At 37.3% G+C, this 21,871-nt stretch overlaps 1 protein-coding gene across 1 annotated transcript in view; it reads right to left on the reverse strand.

The window, feature by feature from the left end:
* LOC126471165 (CLIP-associating protein 1-A-like) overlaps window positions 1-21,871 on the reverse strand; it is a 247,583-nt gene that overhangs the window by 71,266 nt on the left and 154,446 nt on the right. Inside the window, 2 exon segments of the mRNA XM_050099268.1 lie at window positions 1,347-1,464; window positions 17,779-17,983. Of these exon segments, the coding sequence (XP_049955225.1) occupies window positions 1,347-1,464; window positions 17,779-17,983 (323 nt within the window).

Consider the following 21,871-nt stretch of genomic DNA (forward strand, 5'->3'; position numbering starts at 1 on the left):
TAAGAATGTTTAAATTATGCTGTGTCCAAAATTTTACCAGGTGCCTTACTCTTTCATTCCTTTTCCCAGTACATATTCATCTTTTTTTTCTTCTTTCTTTCTTTCTATTTTTCCTTCTCTTCTCTTTACTACTGTCAAATTCCAGTCCCCCTTCAAAATTAGGTTTTCCTTTCCCCTTAACTACCTGAACAACATTATATTTCTTATTTCCCATTTCAACTGCACAGCTCTCACCACATCTCTCTGGCCTCCATTCTCCTGGACCCTGTCAAATCATTTAGTTTAGTCTCATCAACATGACATTCTCACTACATCGCTCTGCCCTCTATTCTTCTGGACCCTGTCAAATTATTTATAGAATTTTAGTCTCATCAACATTACATTCTCAGAGTGTTTTCCAGTCACATTTATTTTAGAGGTACACACACACACACACACACACACACACACACACACACACACACACACACACACACACACACACACACACAACTCTCTCTTTTCTGCAGTTTAGTAATGTTCTCTAACTTCTCAGGTTCACCACTATGTTCACTGCTTTAGAGGACTAACTGTCAAACTTTGTATCTGCCAGCACCTCCTATATACATTTTTCTGTACTACTGCATGTCTCAATCTTTCACTTTTGACCTTCCTTCACCCTGAAGATATGCAAAACGACATATAACTGTCATAGTGTGTGATGAGTTAAGATATATGAGGGTTCTACTGTAACGCTCTTAGAATGCATGAAAGACAATTAACGCTTCTACTATTTGGTGAGTTGTTACCTCTACATTTTCATTAGTTATTCTAGAAATTTGGTAAAACAATAATACTAAGTTACCTTATCTGCAAAATGTCAATTTCAAAAATAATGTTTTTGTAAATTTTTGACTTACAAGAATACAAACAGTAAGAGTGAAACTGAAGAGAATGAATTGCTTTTATTTCTGTGTATTCCATGCCAGTTTTCATAATGCTGAAAACTTTATGTTCAGTTTCCTCGTAGTTACGTGTGTTGCCAAAAAAAATATATGTAGCCTTAAGGCTTATAAAAAATATTCAGTTCCTTTTTTAAGTGAGTGCAAAATTATGCTTTGATTTTTACTCAGCATGTTTCAAAAAGGGAATTTTTATACCAACAAGTAAACATAGTATTTAGATCACAAGTAGTCATCTGAGTGTTCTGGCCCTTCTCCATTTCTATAAATGTAATCTAAAGAAAGAATTGCATGTCTATGAACTACTGTCAGACTTAGCACATATATTTATGTTACACAGGTGTACACACAAAAAAGAAAAAAAATAGTGACACAATACACTCAAAATAACAATGGGACACTTACCAAGGCATCAGCTAGTGCAGACTCAGCTTCCCGACTCTGTTGTAATATTTTTTGGGCCATCACTGGTCGGGACTGTCCTTGGCGATCACTCACATTGCCAATATGTCCAGACCTCCCTCTGTAGAAAATACAAATTCCAAGTTCAGAACAAATTCTATTACGAGTATAGTTTAAATAAATACTGAAAAATGCAACATCACAGAGTGTTAAGTCACATTCGTATAAAATACTCTTAAATCACATCACATATTTCAAGAATATTACAGTTAAATTTATTTTTCCCATTCAGTCATTCCCTTTTTTAAAGCTCTGTACTTCTTATTCCTGAAAACAATACTAAGTCTGGTTTGTTGTTACTAAAATTCAACTGTACTTTTCATATCACCAAGTACTGTTCATAAAAAATGTAATAGGGAGACAATTTCTAATGAATCATAATGGATAGCAAAGCGCTGTAATATTCATACCAACCTTTGGGTTATCATTAGTTTTACTTAAAAAAAAAAAAAAAAAAAAAAAAAAAAGAGTTATGGTGGACATAGGATATATTACACAAATTAAATAATAATGTCTGTAATAAAGAAAGAAAATTAAACATACATTCACATGCTCAAATAATGTCTTAACTGGTACATCAATATGCTTTAAACATGGACCTGAAAAATTCACATTTGTGATAAATGCTAATATCTGTGCAAATTCCAGCTCAAAATGCAAACTACCTAATAAATGCTACTTTGTAAAATGTACCTAAGTGAACAGGATGGGAGTAACTGAAAACTGATAAAAATTGTAACATGTTGACCAGTACGGCCTATCAGTTTGCAGTTGCTACTGTTCAGCCATAAGACAACACAATTAAACGTATCAAATACATCAACAGATAAGTTGATTTCAAACTCAATTACACTCAACATTTCAGCTATCATTAATTCACCCTTTTGCCTTTGGTTTTGTAGAGATAGTGGCCTTAAACATAATGTTACTGGCCTTAAACATAATGTTATTTTTAGCGAGGCCTTAAACATAATGTTATTGTTAGCGACTAGCAAGCGATCACTGCATGTCAACATCATTCGATTTCTATCGATTCACCTATTTCAGTCAGCTACCCAACCAGAAGTCTTCCTGGAATGCATGCATATATTTCAGTTCTGCTTCTACTATCTTGTTGGTTCTATCTGCATTCTGTAGTGTTACCAAATATGGATGTACATCTACATACCTACTCCATACGGTGAGTAGCTACTAGTCATTTCCTTAGCTGTTCCATTATTAAATGTGGTGAGGGAAAAACGACTATCTATAAGCCTCTGAAAGAGCCCTAATTTCTCTTACTTGATCTTTATGGTCCTTATACGAAATGTACGTCAGCGGCAGTTGAATCAATCTGCAGTCAGGTCCAAATGCTGATTCTCTACATTTTGTTGATAGTATTCTGTGAAAAGAACATAGTCTTCCCACCAGGGACACGCTGTGATATTCACATGCTAATCGAACCTACCAGTAACAAATCTAACATCCTGGTCTGAATTGCTTTGATGCCTTCCTTTAATCTGACCTACTGGGTATCCCAAAGATTCGAGTAGTAGCCAAGTATGGGTCATACTTCTGTTCTATATGCAGTCTTCTTTACAGATGAACCACACTTTTCTAAAATTCTTCTACTAAATCATAATCGACCATTGCCTTCTACTGCAGTCCTTATGTCCGCATTCCATCTCGTATCACTTTGCAACATTACAGATAAATATTTAATTGAAGTGACCACATTAGCAGCACAGTGCTAATGCTGTATCTGAACAATACTGGAGTATTTCTCTTACTCATCTACATTAACTTACATTTTCCTACATTTGGAACTAGCTGCCATTCATCACACCAACTATAAATTTTCTCAAAATCATCTTATATCCTCCTACAATTACTCAACAATGACATCTTCCCATACTCCACAGTGTCATCAGCAAACAGCAGACTGATGCTCACCTTGTCTGCCAAATCATTTATGCATATAGAAAATAAGAGTGGTCCTATCACATTTCCCTGTGGCACTACTGTCCCACCCCCAAACTAACCAACCAGTATGCCCAGCCTACGAAGTCTGACATCTGTAATAAAGGGTGGCCGCCAAACCCTATGACGCCTGGACGTGTTTTCACCTTGGTTTCGCCACATGTTTAAGAAACTTACCACAGCATTCCTTGAACATTCAACAAGTCGTGCAGTTTTCAAAATGCTTGTACCAAGCCTCCAGGCCATCACAATCTGCCCTGGATATAACTTGGATAGATCACGTGCATTCCCATTCTACACATAGACAGTACGATCACTGACAATATTTGTACCGTGCAAGTGTCTGACTATCAGTCATTCTGCGCCAGGTGATGCTGCTATCGCCTGGATGAGTTTATATCGACAGTAGGTCGGCGGTCATAATGTTCTGGCTGATCAGTGTACATAGGTAAGATGATGCATACTGCTGAACATGCTTGATGAGAACACTAATAGAACACCACACTGCAGCAGCATAACAAGTCAGCAGTTGCAGAACATTGCCTATCGGAATCGTATGGAATGTATTATGATCATACTACACAGACTTCTAACTTAGGGAACTGTGTCATTAAAGGATTATTGAGATTGGGTATGGGAACTGCTGACCAGTCTTTAGTAAGAGCTGAGAATCCACTGATTAAGAAGAGGAAGGAGATATCTCACAATTAACTGATTTTGGTGGAAAGTGGAGCAACAGCAGAGATTCCACCAGGCTGCATCCCTGGTCATGAACTGTGGCTAGAGCAATGTGTCAACACGATGTGGAAGAGCACCGCACCAGTCCCTAAGCATTCAGTTCACCATCAGCACACCCAACGATGGCAATGTGGCTGATTGTCGAAATACTGTGCCCATTGCACATTCACATCTGGCTGTTCACCCGTGAACTATTTCACCATGAATTATGCTTGAAGAATCAGTTACCCATTGTTGAAAGCTTACATTGTGCTTAATGACAGAAACAATACAAAGACAGTTTCAGGAAAAGTAATGTTCAAGTTTTTGTAAAAGCCAATATTTCATTAGATATGCTGCAAAATCACGAAATACCAATTCTCGAAAGAAGATGAACCATGCATGAGGACTTTATGTGAGAAATATTTACCAGTTAAGTTATTTATATTTCAGATTTGAGACTTTTGTCAATTTTGAAAATAAAAGGCAAAGCAGACCTCAGATTTAGTACACTAATTTAGAGAATATGCGTTTTTTGTGCGCACACACAAAAGACTATCAGCTTATCTGCACTCATTTAGTGGTGAATAGAAGTGCTGTCTCAAGTCTGCTGTTCACTGTTGCTACTAAACCTTAAATGTCACATCGGAATTACCAAAGTCACACACGGACACATAGAATATTCATTTTTTGTTATAAGGGTACCATTTCCCCCCCCCCCCCCCCCCCCTCCCCGCACCAGAAATGTATTAAATAGCAGTAAATGATTTTCTGTGTATTGCTATGCCACATAATTAAAAATTTAGAAACCAACTGCATACAATCATAGTATATTGCATAAACAGGTAGTGTTTTCTACGTTGCTTTTCAGATTTTTTATCCAGTACTTGTCACACACTGCAGCGCTATTCACCAGATTTATTTCATTTGTCATATGCACAATGTGTTTCGGTAAACAAGTCCCATTGTAAAGTGGGTTATATTACATTTTAGGTATGAAACTTGATGCATTGTATGTGAGTTGCTATGTTGCAGCGGTGACTTAAACTGTAACATAAACACATGACAACTGTTATGTATTTGTCTTTTATATGCAAGCAAGTGGTAAAGTGATTGCAGTTACAAAATTCTGAATGTTCTCTTATGAAGAAAATCATCTGCTACTCATCACTTACAAGTTCACTTCAAAGTTTCGTCAATATAATTACTTTCACACTTGGCACCAGGTAATATACAGGGTGTACATAAAGTCCGGGAACGCTTTCAATTATTTACTGCATAAGAACCAAACATTGTACAGATGTCATACACGTCATTTTGAAGAGAAACTTTTATTTTTCTTTTCCTTCACGTATACCGCCACAGCGTAGTTTGGTAATTTGCTGATAGTCAGTGCTAGTCACGAACATGGTGAGTTCAGGTGCAGAGCGAGCTTTCTGTGTACGCCTCCCTGATCACCAGATCTCACTTCGTGCGGCTTTTTTTTCTGTGGGTCACATTAAAGATCTGGTGTATGTACCGCCTCTACCACATGATGTAGCACAGCTCCGGGAGAGAATATGGGAAGTGACTGCCATGGTCGACAATGTCATGCTGAGATGGATATGGCAAGAATTCAATTACCAAATTGACGTCTGCCGGGTCACTCATGGTTCGCATATCGAATGTTTCTAAAAAAAACTTTCAGAGTTTCAGTTCAAAATGCAATATGTATGGCATCTGTACAATGTTTAGTACTTGTGCAATAAATAATTGAAAGTGTTCCCAGACTTTATGGACACCCTGTACAATGGTAAAATGTGTGTGTGTGTGTGTGTGTGTGTGTGTGACAGGGGGGGGGGGGGGGGGGGGGGGGGACCATCCTACTATGGCTAAGAGCAAAGTGGACAACCCAGTGGCATGACATGCAGCTGAACAAAACATGTTTGATTTCAATGGCTGCTTCAAAACCGGGACCAAGTGGATTGTCTCCTCCACCACAAGCTTTTCTATCCCTCCCCCTTCCCTGCCCCACTCCAAATTATTGCTTTCATTCACTGTGACACGTGCATTCTGTCTGCAGCAGCTGGAGATAGAGGTTATGTGTGCATGAGGTGTGTCTGCTTGTTTGAATGTGTGTGTGTGTATTTATGTTTTCTTTTCTTAAGAAGGCTTTGAGCCGAAGCTGAATGTGTAAAAGTCTTTTTGTTGTGCCTATCAGTACATCATCTGTATGGCCAGCAGCAATCTATCATTTTCATAATACTGTCGATATTCCAACCTGGACTCTCCATTAAGGAAATTTAATTCATCTATGAAAGAAATGGTTTATAAAACACTTGCAAGGACAATTCCTGAGCATTGCTCATCAACCTAGGGTCCTTACCAGGTTGGATTAGAAGAAGAGAGAGTGAAGAGCCAATGAAGTGTGCCACGTTACATCACAAGATCACTTAGGAATCAGAGGATCATTACAGAGATGCTCAACAAGCTCCAGTGGCAGACAGTACAAGAGAGGCAATAACAAGAGAGGTTTACAAATGAAATTAAAGGTCGTACATTTCAAGAAGGGTACGGCAACATATCACTTCCTCTAACAGACGTCTCCTGAAATATTAGTGTTGAGAAAACTGCAGAAGCAGAGCTCATACTGAGATTTATTATCAGTTGTTCTTCACATCATGACTCACAAATGGAACAAGGACGGGAGAAAAATGATAGTGGAACCAGAAATACCCTCTGCCACATATAATAAGGCAGCTTGTGGAGTAGAGATGCCGAGGGAGATCTATTGGTGTGTATGGCTACATGTTCGTCATTCACAAATTACTAAATAGTACAATGCCTTGAATATTAAAAAATCAGCATATTAGCCTTCAATACTACTCATGTTACTAATGATACATACTTATTATACTAACTGATAACATTTTAATACTTGTTTACAGTTCTTCACAACATTTGACAACCATAACCCTACTGGAGTCACCGTTTAACATTCCAAATTCTGAAGGATTAAACACACATTAGAATTATTCTGTATCCAAATGTATCAATTGAGAAATCAAACATTGAATGTTAATCATTTGCCCTGTCAAAAATCAAGAATTCCTCACATTCAAAACAAAACCACCATCATGATTCACAGAATTTGCATGAAAACATAAGTCTACTTACAGAAATTCTTATGTTACAAAAATTACCTCTATTTACCTCTAACACATCATCCTGACCTTTTAAACTAACGTAGGTGGGAGACTTGATTAACTCCACAAGACTGCACGTCCACTTCTTACAAACAAGTATAGGATAATTTGTTGCACAAGGTGCCATGGCCAGTAAACCAGGTTTACGAAAGAACAGAGCAGTGTTGAGGAAATGGTGGAGCAATGCTTCAGTGATGTCAAAGTGTCTAGCCTTGCAATTCTTGGCATGTGCTGCACCACACACAGCTTTATGTGAGATAAGAAACAAACTAAGCTACACTTAACTTGTTGATTCAGAAGTTTGTTAGTCAAATGGCAACAACAGTGTGTATTATGCTGGGTAGTAAACTAGTTCGATATATAGCTAGAAAGAGCAGACCAATCCAACAGGTCAGAAATGTAGATTATGAGAAATTTTGTTTTCTAAGAATAGATTCAGTTAAGCAAATTGGAAAATAATGTTATACAGTCATGGACAAAAGGGGGCAATGATTTAGCAAAGACATTTACGCAATCAGTAACAGATGTCACACATATGGAGAACAGAAATGAAAAGAAAATTTCAATTAGAACTACTAACAAGAAACCAAGAATTTTAAGCAAATAATGAAAGAAGCATGATAAAACATACCGAATTAAACAAGAGGTAAAATATTTATATTCAAGAGTATGTGAGGTCACACAATGTATAATTTGTGTTGAACAATTGCAAACAATATAGGAATTTAGAAAACAAAGTAGGAATTATTATTTGGTAGACACATTTCATAAGTTAAAGTTGACAGATCATAAGTAAGTAACAGCGAAGATGAAAAGTATTCAAAGACTTTTAAAATTTTTGTATAGAGAGAGATCACACATGGTCTTCAGAGCCTGATCACACAGTGCACGTTTTTAATTTTTATTATGTTTTTAGATTAATCAGAAACAAACAGTTGATAATGAAAATGTACATAAAGACATTTAAACTATGATGAAAGCAAAGGTGTCTGGTGATTACGGTGCTTTAAAAGAAATTATTAAAGCTGGATAAAAACTAATATAAAACAAAAATTGCAGAGTGTTTGTAAAAGAAGACAATTCCTCCTAGCTGGAACAATGCTGCAACTGTTCCGCATTCACAAGCAAGACAAAAGAAAAAGATAACTGTAGACCTATCAGCCCATTTCTTTAATGTACAAGGTATTCATCAAAATTATCACCAATCACATAGGATAGAGGAAAAAATGATAGATTTTAACCAAGCGAAGGAGCAAAATGGCTGGATATGGCGATGTAGATCATTTGTGAGTCGTAAACAAAATTACAGCGCAGGCAATAATTTTGAACTGCACAAATTTGTTTTAGATTCATGTATTATTAAAGTACCACTGCATACACTTCACAGATTTTGATGAAGTTTTAGACTCAGTTTCAGTCAAATCTGCACAAACAGCCTTTGAAAATCAGTGAACTGAATTATGGAAAGGGTTGTTGCTATTCACCATATAGCAGAGATAATGTGTCAAAAAAAAAAAAAAAAAAAAAAAGCCCACAACACACGCAAATCTCATACACAACCACCACAGTCTTTGTCTGCTGATGCCAGGCTCGGTGAAAGGTGAAAATCAACTGAAATTGGCTCAAAGACATAATGAGATTAAAGAAAAAATAAACAAAGAGACTGTAGTGCGGCTTGCGGGTCTGTGGGTGGATAAGTGTAAAGGAGGGAGACGGAAGATGCGAATAGATTAGGTGAAGTTGGTACTGGAACAGAGAGGAGAAGGCGTTAGGGGTGGGGAGGGGTTGGTAGGATAAGATACAAGTTCACGTGGCACAGGACGGTACAGGAAATAACACTCAAAAATGTGCAAAAGTGATGCAGAAAGAGAGATCAATTTGAAGGTATAGGATTAATATCAGTGGGAGTAATGTGGGACATGAGATGCTGCACCAACAATTGACGCAGTCTTGTAGCTGTCTGTTGTGCGCGGTGGAGACAGTTGACACAGTAGAGAGTCAGTGTGGTTGGTAAGGTGACAAGAGAAACACAGGAAAAGAAGAGAAAGGAGGACTGGCCTCAGCAGCCAGTGACTGTGGTCGTGTGTGTGTGTGTGTGTGTGTGTGTGTGTGTGTGTGTGTGTACGTGTGGGCGCGCGAGCGCGTGTAGGTTTTTACATAACTGAGGAGGCCCAGTACCTGATAACCTCAGACAGATGAATACAGTGCAAGAGACGCAAGACAACACATATCCAAACACCACCCAAACTACTTCTGTAAATATTTGCGCTCAACAAAAGTAAAAATTTCTCGAAATGCATTGAGCTAAGCATGAAAAAAATACATAACTGGAGCAGCGATCCATTATTTAAATAATAAATAACAGCTGCAGGCTTTCCAAAAATATTGATTATGACGTATGAAATTGAATCAAATGTTTCTCCTTCCCAGACAGTTATTGGTTCAGGTTACATCAGCATTTTTATCGGACAGTAAATTTTTATTAGATAATAAAAAGTCCCTGAGAAGCATTTTGATGACTATTATATAGATATATATAAAGCATGAAGATTCAAGAGGGGGTATCCTATATGTAACTTTTACAGCTTAAAAATTATTTCCCACATTTTACACTTTCCCGTATTTTACATAATTTTTTTGAAGTCCCTTGAAAAGTGGGATTTCATTCTACTTCATACTAGGCCATTCTCTTCCTTGTCCCAGCCCCTTCTCTTCAAGAATATTAATTATGAAGATTTTGTGTCTGATGGCATACCCAATAAATTTTCTTTTTCTTTTCTACATTTTCTTTAGTAATCTTCCCTCTTCATTTGCTTCCTTTAAGACTTCCTGGTTGGTTTTCCTTTCTGTCCAATTGTTGTAGCCTTTTCTGCCATATCCACATTTCAGCAGTTTCCTTTCCAGTTTATCCAGAGTCCAACTTTCACTTCCATAAAGCCGAGTACTCCCTAAAATAATTTTGCAATGGATTTTCTGCCATTTACATTCATATTTTTTCTGGTTCAAATGTTTTTCTTAGTCATAAATGGCTGTTTTGCCAATGCAATCCTCCTCTTCATTGCCATTAATCATCTATTATCCTCTGCAATCATACTATGAAGACGACAAAATTGTTTCACCTAATCAATTTTGACGTCACCAATATTTACATCGGTTCTAGTTCCTAATGTACTTTTTCTGCACTAGCATTACTTTTGTTTTAAATTGGTTCACTTTTAATTTCCACAGTTTAAGTGTGCCTGAGTGGACTTGTAGCATTCTATTCAAAATTTTTTCAGAGTCTGCAGCTGTCATGATGTATTCAACAAATCTGATCCAATGTATCCTTTCACCTTTGTCTTCTCCTTCTTGATATGAATAACTTTTTCAACAAACATAATAAATAAATATGTGGATAGGGGACATACTCGTCTAATTCCTTTTCTAATCCTGAACTCTTCCTCTACCTTCCTGATGTTTACTTTTTGTGCTTTGGTTCTGATGCAGTTGATTATTCTTCTAGCATTCCAGTCAAGTTCTATTTTTGTCATAACTGTAAAGAGTGGCTTCTAGTTCACATTGTCAAAAGCATTTTCTAAGTAAATAAACGTAAGGTAGTCTGGCCAGAATTGCCAAATGTGTGCATGAGGTGTACCTGGCTTATGTGTGAATGTGTGTGTTTTCCTTTCTTTTCTAAAGAAGGCTTTGGCCAACCGCTAAGTGTGTAACAGTCTTTTTGTTGTGCCTGTTTGCAATTCAACATGTCACCTTCACAGTGAGTAGCAATCTATACTTTTCATAACACCATTGACATTCCAACCGGGACTTACCATTGTAAGGAATGTTGTTCTATTCATACCCATCCTTCCCTCCAATACAATGCACATGGCCAAAATTGCTTCCCTTGTTCCTCTGCCTTCTCTAAATCCAAATTAGCCTTCTCCAAATACTGATCTCCTTTCCCTTTTATCGTGCTCTATCTACATTAATGAGTAATTTGGATGCACGATATAACACACATATTGTTCTATAATTGTTATATGCCAATGCTAAAACTCCATTAAACTTTACCAAGATAATCAGAAATTCAAAATGAAAGGGAAGTTGGAAAAGCAGATTCCATGACACTAACATTATTCTCAGTAGCCCCATGCAAAAACAAAGATGTGAATACATGTTAATGGAATGTTATCTGGAAAACCTCCATTTAACTGATAACAACATACTGATTGATTTTTTAAAAATCTGCTTTAGTTGCACTGCTATAGCTGAACTTTTATTTTGTCAAATGAACATGTTTCAGTACCATCACTGGGCCATTCCCTAGTGCACAGTCATCAAAGTCACTTACCCCTATCAAAAATATGTCTGGAATTTGTAATTTACTGTTTACCTCTAGTGTGGATAAACTTCCACAGCAAGTAGGAAAATGTAATATAGTAATTTTGAAAGTAGGACTTAAAATCATCTATAACACTATTTCACAAGGGTTCTATTTTTGATATTAAAGTGTGTGGTTCTAAACCAGTTTACCATGAGAAATTCAAATATGTAAACAAAATATTGTTGTCAGGTATACTTTTGCATCCAGTAGTGATGGAACGTGACAATTTCTTGTTCAACAGCAGGTGGGAAGAATAAGAAGTCAATGGGTTATCCCCCGCCACACCTATGCAATTAAGACCACCTGCAATACCTCATTAACTTGAACGATGACAGACAGTTGCTGCCTCGGCAGTAAACTTTCACGCTTCCCAGAGGCAGTTGCATTGAGTTTACAACAGTGGTGTGAGCCGTAATTTGTGTCAGTCTTAATGAGTGAGTGTTTTGGGTGCCAAGTAACCATCTCTGTCATATTTCTGAGTGAAGTTGAACCTACTGTGTTTAAATTGATGTAGCCTGGTGCTGAAGGTAGACTGACTGACTAACTGTTTTTACATATCAGCATTTCTCTAGTTCTCTAGTATTAATGTATTACAGGCGTACTGCTGAAGAGGTATTTTTAAATTTTCAGAAATGCGGATGTCGATATAAGCCAGATAACTTCTGCTATATCTGAGGGAAGTTCACCTTTGTCAGAAGTAGGAAAAAATTTCAACAGTCATAAAGAAAGCATATAAACATTACTTTAATAGCGGTAGGAGACCAAGATAAAGAATGGGCACCACATTTCTGTTGTGCTACATGTTATTGCAAACTAATTCAGTGGTGGAAAGGTAAAGAGAATTTGGCATTTTTCGCTGTGCCCATGGTGTGGAGAGAGCCAAGGACAGCGTTACTGATTGTTATTTCTGTCCAACAAAAATTCAGGGTTTTACAAACTAAAAATTGAAGGGGCACATTGTTTACCCAGATCTGCCTTCAGCAAGAATGCCAGTGTAGCACACTGACAGCCTTCCAGTACCTTCAAGAGCTTCAGGTCAAATTCGGAGTGACAGTGAAGTTAGTAGTACTGAAGAAATCGCAGATGATCCTTTATATCACTGCACAAGTGAGTCATCACCACATTTTTTAACATAAGCAGATTTAAATGATTTAGTACGTGATCTAGGACTAAGTAAACAAAAGGCACAGCTGCTTGGTTCAAGATTAAAAGAGTACAATCTACTCCACCAAAGTACTAAAATCAGTGTGTTCAGGCACAGAGAACATGCCTTTATTTCCTATTTTGCAACAAACGGAGCACTGACATTTTGCAATGACATTGCTCGCCTAACGAAAGTGCTGAATTTCACCTATATTTCACAAGAGTGGAGACTTTTCACAGATGTGTTGAAACAAGTTTCGAGGGTGTTTTGTTCCATTACGGAAATAAAATACCTTCTACACAAGTAGCTTACGCCAGCTTGACCAAAGAGAATTACGAATTCGTACAAAGGATGCTAAATTCATTACAATGCAATGAATACAAATGGCAAATTATGCAGATTTCAAAGTAATTGCTATGGTACTGGGACTGCAACAATGCTACACAAAGTATGCCTGTTTTCTTTGCGAATGGGATAGTCAAGGCAGAAATTCTCACTATGTGAAAAAGAAATGACCTAGGCGAAGATGGAAAGTGAGCGAAAAGAATGTACAACATTAAAGTCTGGTAGCTCCTGAAGATATACTATTTCCACTGTTTCACATCAAACTTGGCCTAATGAAACAACTCGTAAAGGCCACGAATCCAACAGGTAGTGGGTTTGAATATCTAGCTACCAGCATTTTTCAGCTGCAAAGGTGTATTTGCGGCCCCACAAATCAAGGAGCTGCAGAAAGATGCAAATTTTGAAGCACATTTAACTGACAGAGAATAGACAGCATGGGACTGTTTCGAGATGGTGTCAGAAAAATTCCTTAGAAGAAGAGCTACTAACTACAAAGCAATAGTAAACGACATGATCAAAACATATTAAGATCTGTGGTGCAATATGTCTATGAAGGTAGATATCACGGTCTCTCATCTAAACTGCTTCACAGAGAGTTGTTATCCAGAATGAGATTTTCACTCTGCAGCGGAGTGCGCGCTGATATGAAAAGACAAAGGTCCCGAGTTCGAGTCTCGATCCGGCACACTGTTTTAACCTGCCAGGAACTTTCATATCAGCACACACACCACTGCAGAGTGAAAATCTCATTTTGGAAACATCCCCCAGGCTGTGGCTAAGCCATGTATCTGCAATATCCTTTTTTTCCAGGAGAGCTAGTTCTGCAAGGTTCGCAGGAGAGCTTCCGTGACGTTTGGAAGGTAGGAGACGAGATATTGGCAGAAGTAAAGGTGTGAGGACGGGGCGTGAGTCATGCTTGGCTAACTCAGATGGTAGAGCACTTGCCCGCAAAAGGCAAGGCTCCTGAGTTCGAGTCTCGGTCCGGCACACAGTTTTAATCTGCCAAGAAGTTTCATATCAGCGGACACTCCACTGCAGAGTGAAAATCTCATTCTGGAAACATCCCCCAGGCTGTAGCTAAGCCATGTCACCGCAGTATCCTTTCTTTCAGGAGTGCTAATTCTGTAAGGTTCGTAGGAGAGCTTCTGTAAAGTTTGGAAGGTAGGAGACGAGGTACTGGCAGAAGTAAAGCTGTGAAGACGGGGCGCGAGTCGTGCTTGGGTAGCTCAGATGGTAGAGCACTTTCCCACGAAAAGCAAAGGCCCCGAGTTCGAGTCTCGGTCCGGCACACTATTTAATCTGCCAGGAAGTTTCAGTTGTAGTGATGTATCAGATGAACATGCCAAAAGATTCCATGAAGACTTTTCTACTATAGAAAGGTGTTATGAAGGGAAGTGGGTACCATCTATGATAGGAGATTATTGCTAGCATATCATTCGAGAGAAGAAAGATTCACAATACAAGAGAAAAAATTGATGTGCATTACAATACAATGGATTTTTTTTTTTGTCAATTTTCTGTAATTTCTCATGTCAAATAAAAGCTACAAAGCTTATACACAAAGATTACAGTGTTATATGTTAGATCTCACCCTCTGTTAATGTGATGAGCTTATATCATCATAAAACGTGAATTTGTTTATCGAATTTCTCCTCATGTTTGCTGCGCTATATCAGAAACAGAAAAGAGAAATGAAATTGTGAAACTATACCTGACAGAAAAACCTAAAAAAAAAAGTTTTGAATTCAACACTCAAAGTACAACTAGGATTACAATGTATTTTTTCAGAAATAGAAAAAAAGTATTTTTTGTAGAACAGTGTAATGAGACTAAAATAATGTAAAAAGAACACACCAAAAAAGGAACTGTACAAATGAAGTTGAAAAATAGTTGGTAAGTTTTTAAATTGAGGGCAGTTCAAGACAAGGACTGCATGAGCAGAAAACATCTGAGCAGAAGAGCAAAGACAATCTGTAGTGTTTTGTCTAACTATAACTTTCAAAGCAAAACATATGGTGTCCAAGGAAACAAAAATTAACTATTTGTCTGTATTAGTAGCTTCAACTTATAACAGCAAAACATGGATTTTTTTTTTAAATTGACTAAACAACCCTAAAACTGAAGGGTGGACAGCAAGCAATTGGGAGGTGCTTATTTAATAATAACAAGCAAAGGTCTGTGCTCCCACCCACACAGGCCAATTGGGACTGACTGACTGACTGCCATACCATCCTCTGCCAATGGCATCATTCAGATGCGTGATGGAGGTGCATAGTATCAGCACTGCTCTCTGGCAGTTGTTAGTGTTCTTAAGTTGTGTGTTCACTGTCAAGTTAACTTAAATGCTAGTCTCTTGCAGAAGCTACTTTTGTCAACTTGCAGAGCTTCCACAAGTTAGTGGAAACACTTTATAGCAGATACTTGTCGAACTTGCCGGCTGCTGGAAGTTTTTCTCAAACTTGCAGAAGTTTTGTGTGTTGAATCCAGGTACAAAAATCATGGTGTCCAAAACGAGAATGGTGCAACCCCTAAACATAAATAACTGGCCACAGTCAGCCAAGAAAATGTGAAATGAATATACAGATTAATTTGTTTCACCAAAAGGGGAAGTAGAATGACAGTAGTGTCATCTTTAAATTCTACAGTAAACAAAAATGTTTGTAATAAATACTGCTTGCAAAAATCGAAGAGCAATTAATAGCGATCTCTTGGTTTTATAACCTGCAGTATTTTTGTATCTTGTTTTAGAATTTATTATTTTTGTAATAAAAGTAATAAATATTGTTTATTAAATTTGAAGATTAATTAAAGGTGATCTCTTGGTGATACAAGTTGTAGCATTCTTGTGTCCTGTTTTCGAATATGTTATTGTACAATAGACGAGATATTTTTTAAACTTGCATACAAAATTCTCAAATAGTTTTTAATCTGAGTGAAGTTCTTTGATTCTTTTTTATTCAATAGTGTTTCTTGATAATTTAAATATGTACACCTCTGTATCCAAACTGTTTTCCCTTTTCTCTGCTTTTTGTTTTTCTTGATAATTTTTCTGCAATAGCAATAATAATAATAATAATAATAATAATAATGCAACAATGATGGTGGCTGGGCTAATTTTTAAACATGACACTGTAAATTCCCACTTGGCTATCTCATGATGAAACTCATGTGGAAACACTTCTGCAAGCACTTGCAGGAAGTTCCTGAAATAAACTTGCCCAAGTGACTTGCGAAAGCAAACTTGTGGACGTTTTTGTTGTAATGTAAACACCTCAGCAAGTATTTGTATAAGTTACTTGCTAATAGACAACCGCCTTTAACCTTGGAGCCACTGCTTCTCACTCAAGTAGCTCCTCAACTGGCATCATGAGGCCGAGTGCATTATGTTCTAGTTCCACAAATAAGGAAAAATCCCTGCGGTACTGGGAATTGACCACAGGTACTTCATATAGCAGCTGGAAGTGCTTATCATTGAGCTATGGAGGCAGACAGGAATTATTAAAAGGGAGACAGGAAAACTAACAAATGTATGAGGATATACACTGGAGTTCAATATGTAATTATGGTGATAATGTGGGAATGATATGGAAGTGGGTGAGACACTTAGTCAGGTGACTGAATAGTGGATGGTACAAGAAACTTCTTTGTAGCATTCAAAGAGAGATGAGGACGAGGAGATTAGTGTTTTAACATGCCATCAACAATCAGTTCACTAGAGATGGGGCAAAGCTCCAATTAGGAAAAGATGAGTAAGCAAATCGGCCGTGCCCTTTGTCAGAGGAACCGGCATTTGCCTGAAGCGATTTAGTGAAATCACAGAAAACGTAATTCAGGATGGCCAGACATTGGCATGACCCTCTAAGAGAGAACAGAGCAAGATGATCACTGGAAGATAACATTAGAAACGTGTATGTATCACTGAAAAACAATTTTCTTGGAAAAGGCTAGAACAGGCTTCCATACAAAAGTATAAGGTATTGCAACAAATGTATTCAGTGATCTGACATTACGAAACTGACACAACAATAACAATCACAGGCAAGAGAATAAAAGAAATGAACCTGCTGTACAGATTTAAATGAACTCAGAGATTTTTTCTTTTCTTTTCATTTTAATTTTAATTTTTCATTTGTCTCATGCAGTCAGCAGTATTTTCTTTCTCTGAAGACAATTAAGTTTCCCCCCACAACTGTCTCAAGCACAAAAAACTGTGCCTTACTGTTGAAAATTAAGCAGACAGAGCATGACCGATTCACTGGCAGGAACATAAAATTTTCAGATTTAGCTCAAATTAGATTGCTGAATTAAATCAGAGGTAGGCTGAGCTTCACATGAACCAATTTAGAGAAATCACAGAAAACTAAAATCTAGATGGCTGGACAAAGACAGTACAGTGTATTAACCATTGCATTATCTGACTTGGTTTTTACAATATGGAGCTTTTTTTTCTATTCATATTGCTTGAAAGCCTGTCTCTATTAAGTGATGAGCAGCCGAGGTCACACAAATGCACAAAATATGTTGCTAACACAAATCAAGAGTTACTAAAAATCTATTTTGAGTAACGGCAAGTATGCTAATTATATAACTGCTTAACTTATAAACACATTGATAAGTACAGAAAAACAATATACATTTTTTATAACAGAAATTCAATGATACCTCAATTTTGAGCCAAATGAGCGATCAAGTAGATTTAAAGAGTAACGACTTGGCGAAGTCTCTCTGCTAGCTTCACGACTAGGTCCTGTCGAGAGAGGGATGCCGGATGGTCTACGTTGTCTGCCATCATGTCCTGTTTCTCTGTTTGTAGTTGAAAAGGTAGCATAACTTAGTCTGGAAGACGGAGACCCTGAGCGGCTTGTAGCTATGAACAAAATAACAACAATAATAAAGAAAAAGATCATCTTTCAATAATGTTACAAGTAATTTACAGAATAAAAGACAAACTATATCAGTATATGGGAAAAATATAAGCATCATCACAGAACTAAATAAAATGTGAAAGGTACATATGCACCAGAGTTTTATTTAACAAAACATCATTTTCACTTAAACAAATCATCCATTTGGCACTCAAAACTGTGGTTTTTAATTATTTAAATGAAAAGCGTCATAAATTTCTAAAACCTTGCAATGTCTTGCATTCTAACAGCTTGATATCTCAATCACTAAACATCTAGGTTTTTTATGATTGTTACTGTAGAGTCTCATAAGAAAGTAACAGCTTGATATCTCAATCACTAAACATCTAGGTTTTTTATGATTGTTACTGTAGAGTCTCATAAGAAAGAAGTCTACATGCAAGTGCACCAGACACTGCAACTCTTGATGCCTTGTAGTGTCCAACATACCATTCTGTATGTTTACTTGTAAAATGTTATCCTCAACATCAACTAAATGACAATGTTTTGTATGGAAAATAAACTGTATTTATCGATCAATGAATGTTGATGAAAGTCTATTTCATTTGGTTTAGGAAATATTAGATCAAATATATGTTTTCATGTTTGTAAAAATGATTTCACAATTATTCCCTAAATGAAAACTCACTCTGAAGGTGCTTTCTTGTATCTAACATGGCACGAAAATCGGTAATGTTATTGAGTAGACCATTTATCTTGGAAAACTGCACAACCACCTCATAACTTCATATACTGTTGCCTGCTTGTCATCCAATCAGAGATAGGTCTTGTAAAGTGTGGGCTACAGTGATGACTACATAACAAGAACAATTTTACATTATACTTTATCAGCCAGAGAAATGTACTTGTGCCTGAACTAAAGTCTCAATGAATGTAAAACTTGCAAGAATAATTCACAGGCACACACTCAGCTGCCCCATCATCAAATATGCTGATGAAATGACTGCTGACAGACTAACAATAGCTTTTATATCCATGGCCCCTTCCACTTGTTTCCCATGGTTTTTAGCATGCTGGTTACTGCACCATCCAAGGTTTACAGCCACGAAAATTATCAATACATAATGTATTTCATTGAAACCCTGGCTGCATCATAAGTCATTTTGTTGTTGTTGAACGATAGCTCTTTACAGCAAAGTGCGAGTTCCTAGACCTTGTTACAGTTGAAACCACAGTCACAATTAATTAATTTTTAGATTTTTGGGTTGAAAATGTCAAAAAGTTGACTTACTTTTCCTATTTTCATTCACTGATGTCTTACAGCAACAAACTTTGGCATGACTCATCATTGATGAAATAAGTATTTGCTGCTCAGAAGTGTGTAATAAGGGTCACACGTAACTGTCGTGTCTTTATAGTCTGTAGAAAATGCTTAATTCGGTGTTTCTGCAGGACTCACTTGATTTTTTTCCAGATAATACACTATCATGTGGAAGACACACATTAGCTGTGGTCTTCTCAGGTTCTTCTACGAGGGCCGTTCAGAAAGTAACCTCCGGTTGATTTAAAAAAATACACCAAGTTAAATAAAAATATTTTAATATATACATCTTACAACTACATCTTTGCACTATTTTTCTACATAGTCTCCATAGCGATTGAGGCACTTATCGTATCTCTTCTCAAGCTTTGAAATTCCTTCTGCATAAAAATCACCCGCTTGTGCCTGGAGCCAGCCTGTGACCGCATCTTTGAGCTCTTCGTCGTCATCAAACTGCTGTGACCCAAGCCATTTCTTCAAATGCATGAAGAGGTGATAATCACTTGGCGCCAGGTCTGGGCTGTAAGGTGGATGGTTGATAACGTCCCACTTGAAGGACTCAAGAAGGGCCGTTGTTCTGCGAGCAGAGTGAGGACGGGCGTTATCGTGCAAAAAAACAATACTGGAAGTCAGCATACCACGGCGTTTGTTCTGTATAGCCTGTCGTAACTTTTTTATTGTTTCACAGTACACGTCTTGATTAATGGTCGTACCACGTTCCATGAATTCAACCAACAACACCCCTTTGGCATCCCAAAACACCATTGCCATCAGTTTTCTGGCAGAAAAATCTTGCGAGGCTTTTCTTGGTTTGGTAGGCGAATTTGAATGTGCCCACATCTTTGATTGTTCTTTTGTCTCAGTGTTCACGTACTTAATCCAGGTTTCGTCACCGGTCACGATTCTGTTTAACAATGGTTCTCCTTCGTCCTCATAACGTGACAGAAAGTCTAATGCAGAGGCCATTCTCTGAGTTTTGTGGTGGTCGGTAAGAATTTTGGGCACCCATCATGCACAGAACTTGCGGTAACCCAATCTTGCTGTCACTATCTCGTACAAGAGAGTCTTAGAAATCTGTGGAAAACCAGTAGACAACTCCGACATTGAGAAACGTCGATTTTCACGAACTTTTGCATCAACTGTCTGAACGAGTTCGTCAGTCACCAATGATGGTCTACCACTCCTCTCTTCATCATGAACGTTTTCTCGTCCACTTTTAAATAAACGTACCCATTCACGGACAACTCCTTCACTCATAACTCTTGGTCCGTACACGGCACAAAGCTCACGATGAATAGCTGCTGCAGAATATCCTTTGGCTGTAAAAAACCTTATGACAGCACGCACTTCACATTTGGCGGGGTTTTCTATTGCAGCACACATTTCAAACTGCCACAAAAACTAAACTAGCGCATATGCGACGTTGACTCGACCACGGCTTGATGCCGACTGACCTGTTGAGTGCGTGAACGCACAGATGGCGTCGCTACTCCCCCCACAACCCGCACTGTGACCAATCGGAGGTTACTTTCTGAACCGCCCTCGTAGTTCCACTGTCATTATAAGTTGTAGGGCAGAAGAGTATGTATCTGTGTAACCACTCACAGAGTACACAGTCTTCAGCTGCTCAAAAATTTCTTTGTGAGACATTCCATGCCATAGAGGATGCAAGCACTACTAACAGGAATGAACTCTAAAGGGTAAGGTGGAAGAGTAATGAGATATGGGAAATAGGGAAGGAAGATTAGGGTTGACAATTAGAGACAAAGCACAAGCTCAGATGGAGTATGGAGGGAAATGAAACTGGCCATATCCTTTCAAAGGAACCATCCCAGCATTTGTCTTATGTGGTTTAGGACAATTGAAGAATGGAACTCAGCTCCTTCTGCATACAGAAATGTATGTAAATGGGGGTATGTAAATTTCCATTACTTTTTTAGTCAATACCCATGTTTATATCTGAACTATTGTGACCACATATAAGTAATTATTCCATCCAGCATGGGCTGTAACTAATAAAAGTGTTTCTTTCTGAGATATAGTCAAGTGTAACACTTATGCTTAACATAGAGTAATAAAAGTTTGTCATCACATCATTTATTTTACAATAAGTAAGTAATTAAAAATAAAAGGAGGAACTAATAATCCAAACAACACTTTACATTTTTTTTCTATTGTGTATTAAATTTTAATGGTTAATCAATATGTTCCACATACTGTCAATAAATTATATTATTCAGTATTTAGCTACCATTCTCCTGAATGTAACAGTCTAGTTAATTTTATTAAAAAATGTTTATTTAACAAAATATGACCAAGTTACGATACATACAAAATATGTACTACCTAAAATTTCTACACAGGTGAAAGTTATTCGTATTAGCCTTGACATACCTCTACTGAAAACACCTTTTCTCAATTTTTTTCCAAAAATAATGTCTTTGAATAGTTGCTGATAATAAAGACTTTCACGTTCCAGAATATTCTTTTGTAAAATTGAACAAGATTTTAATTGCCAATACTATATATTTGTAACCCTAATTCTCAGGTCTCACTTTGTCAAAATTAA

This window comes from Schistocerca serialis, chromosome 3, assembly GCF_023864345.2.
Source record: "Schistocerca serialis cubense isolate TAMUIC-IGC-003099 chromosome 3, iqSchSeri2.2, whole genome shotgun sequence".
NCBI lineage: Eukaryota > Metazoa > Arthropoda > Insecta > Orthoptera > Acrididae > Schistocerca > Schistocerca serialis.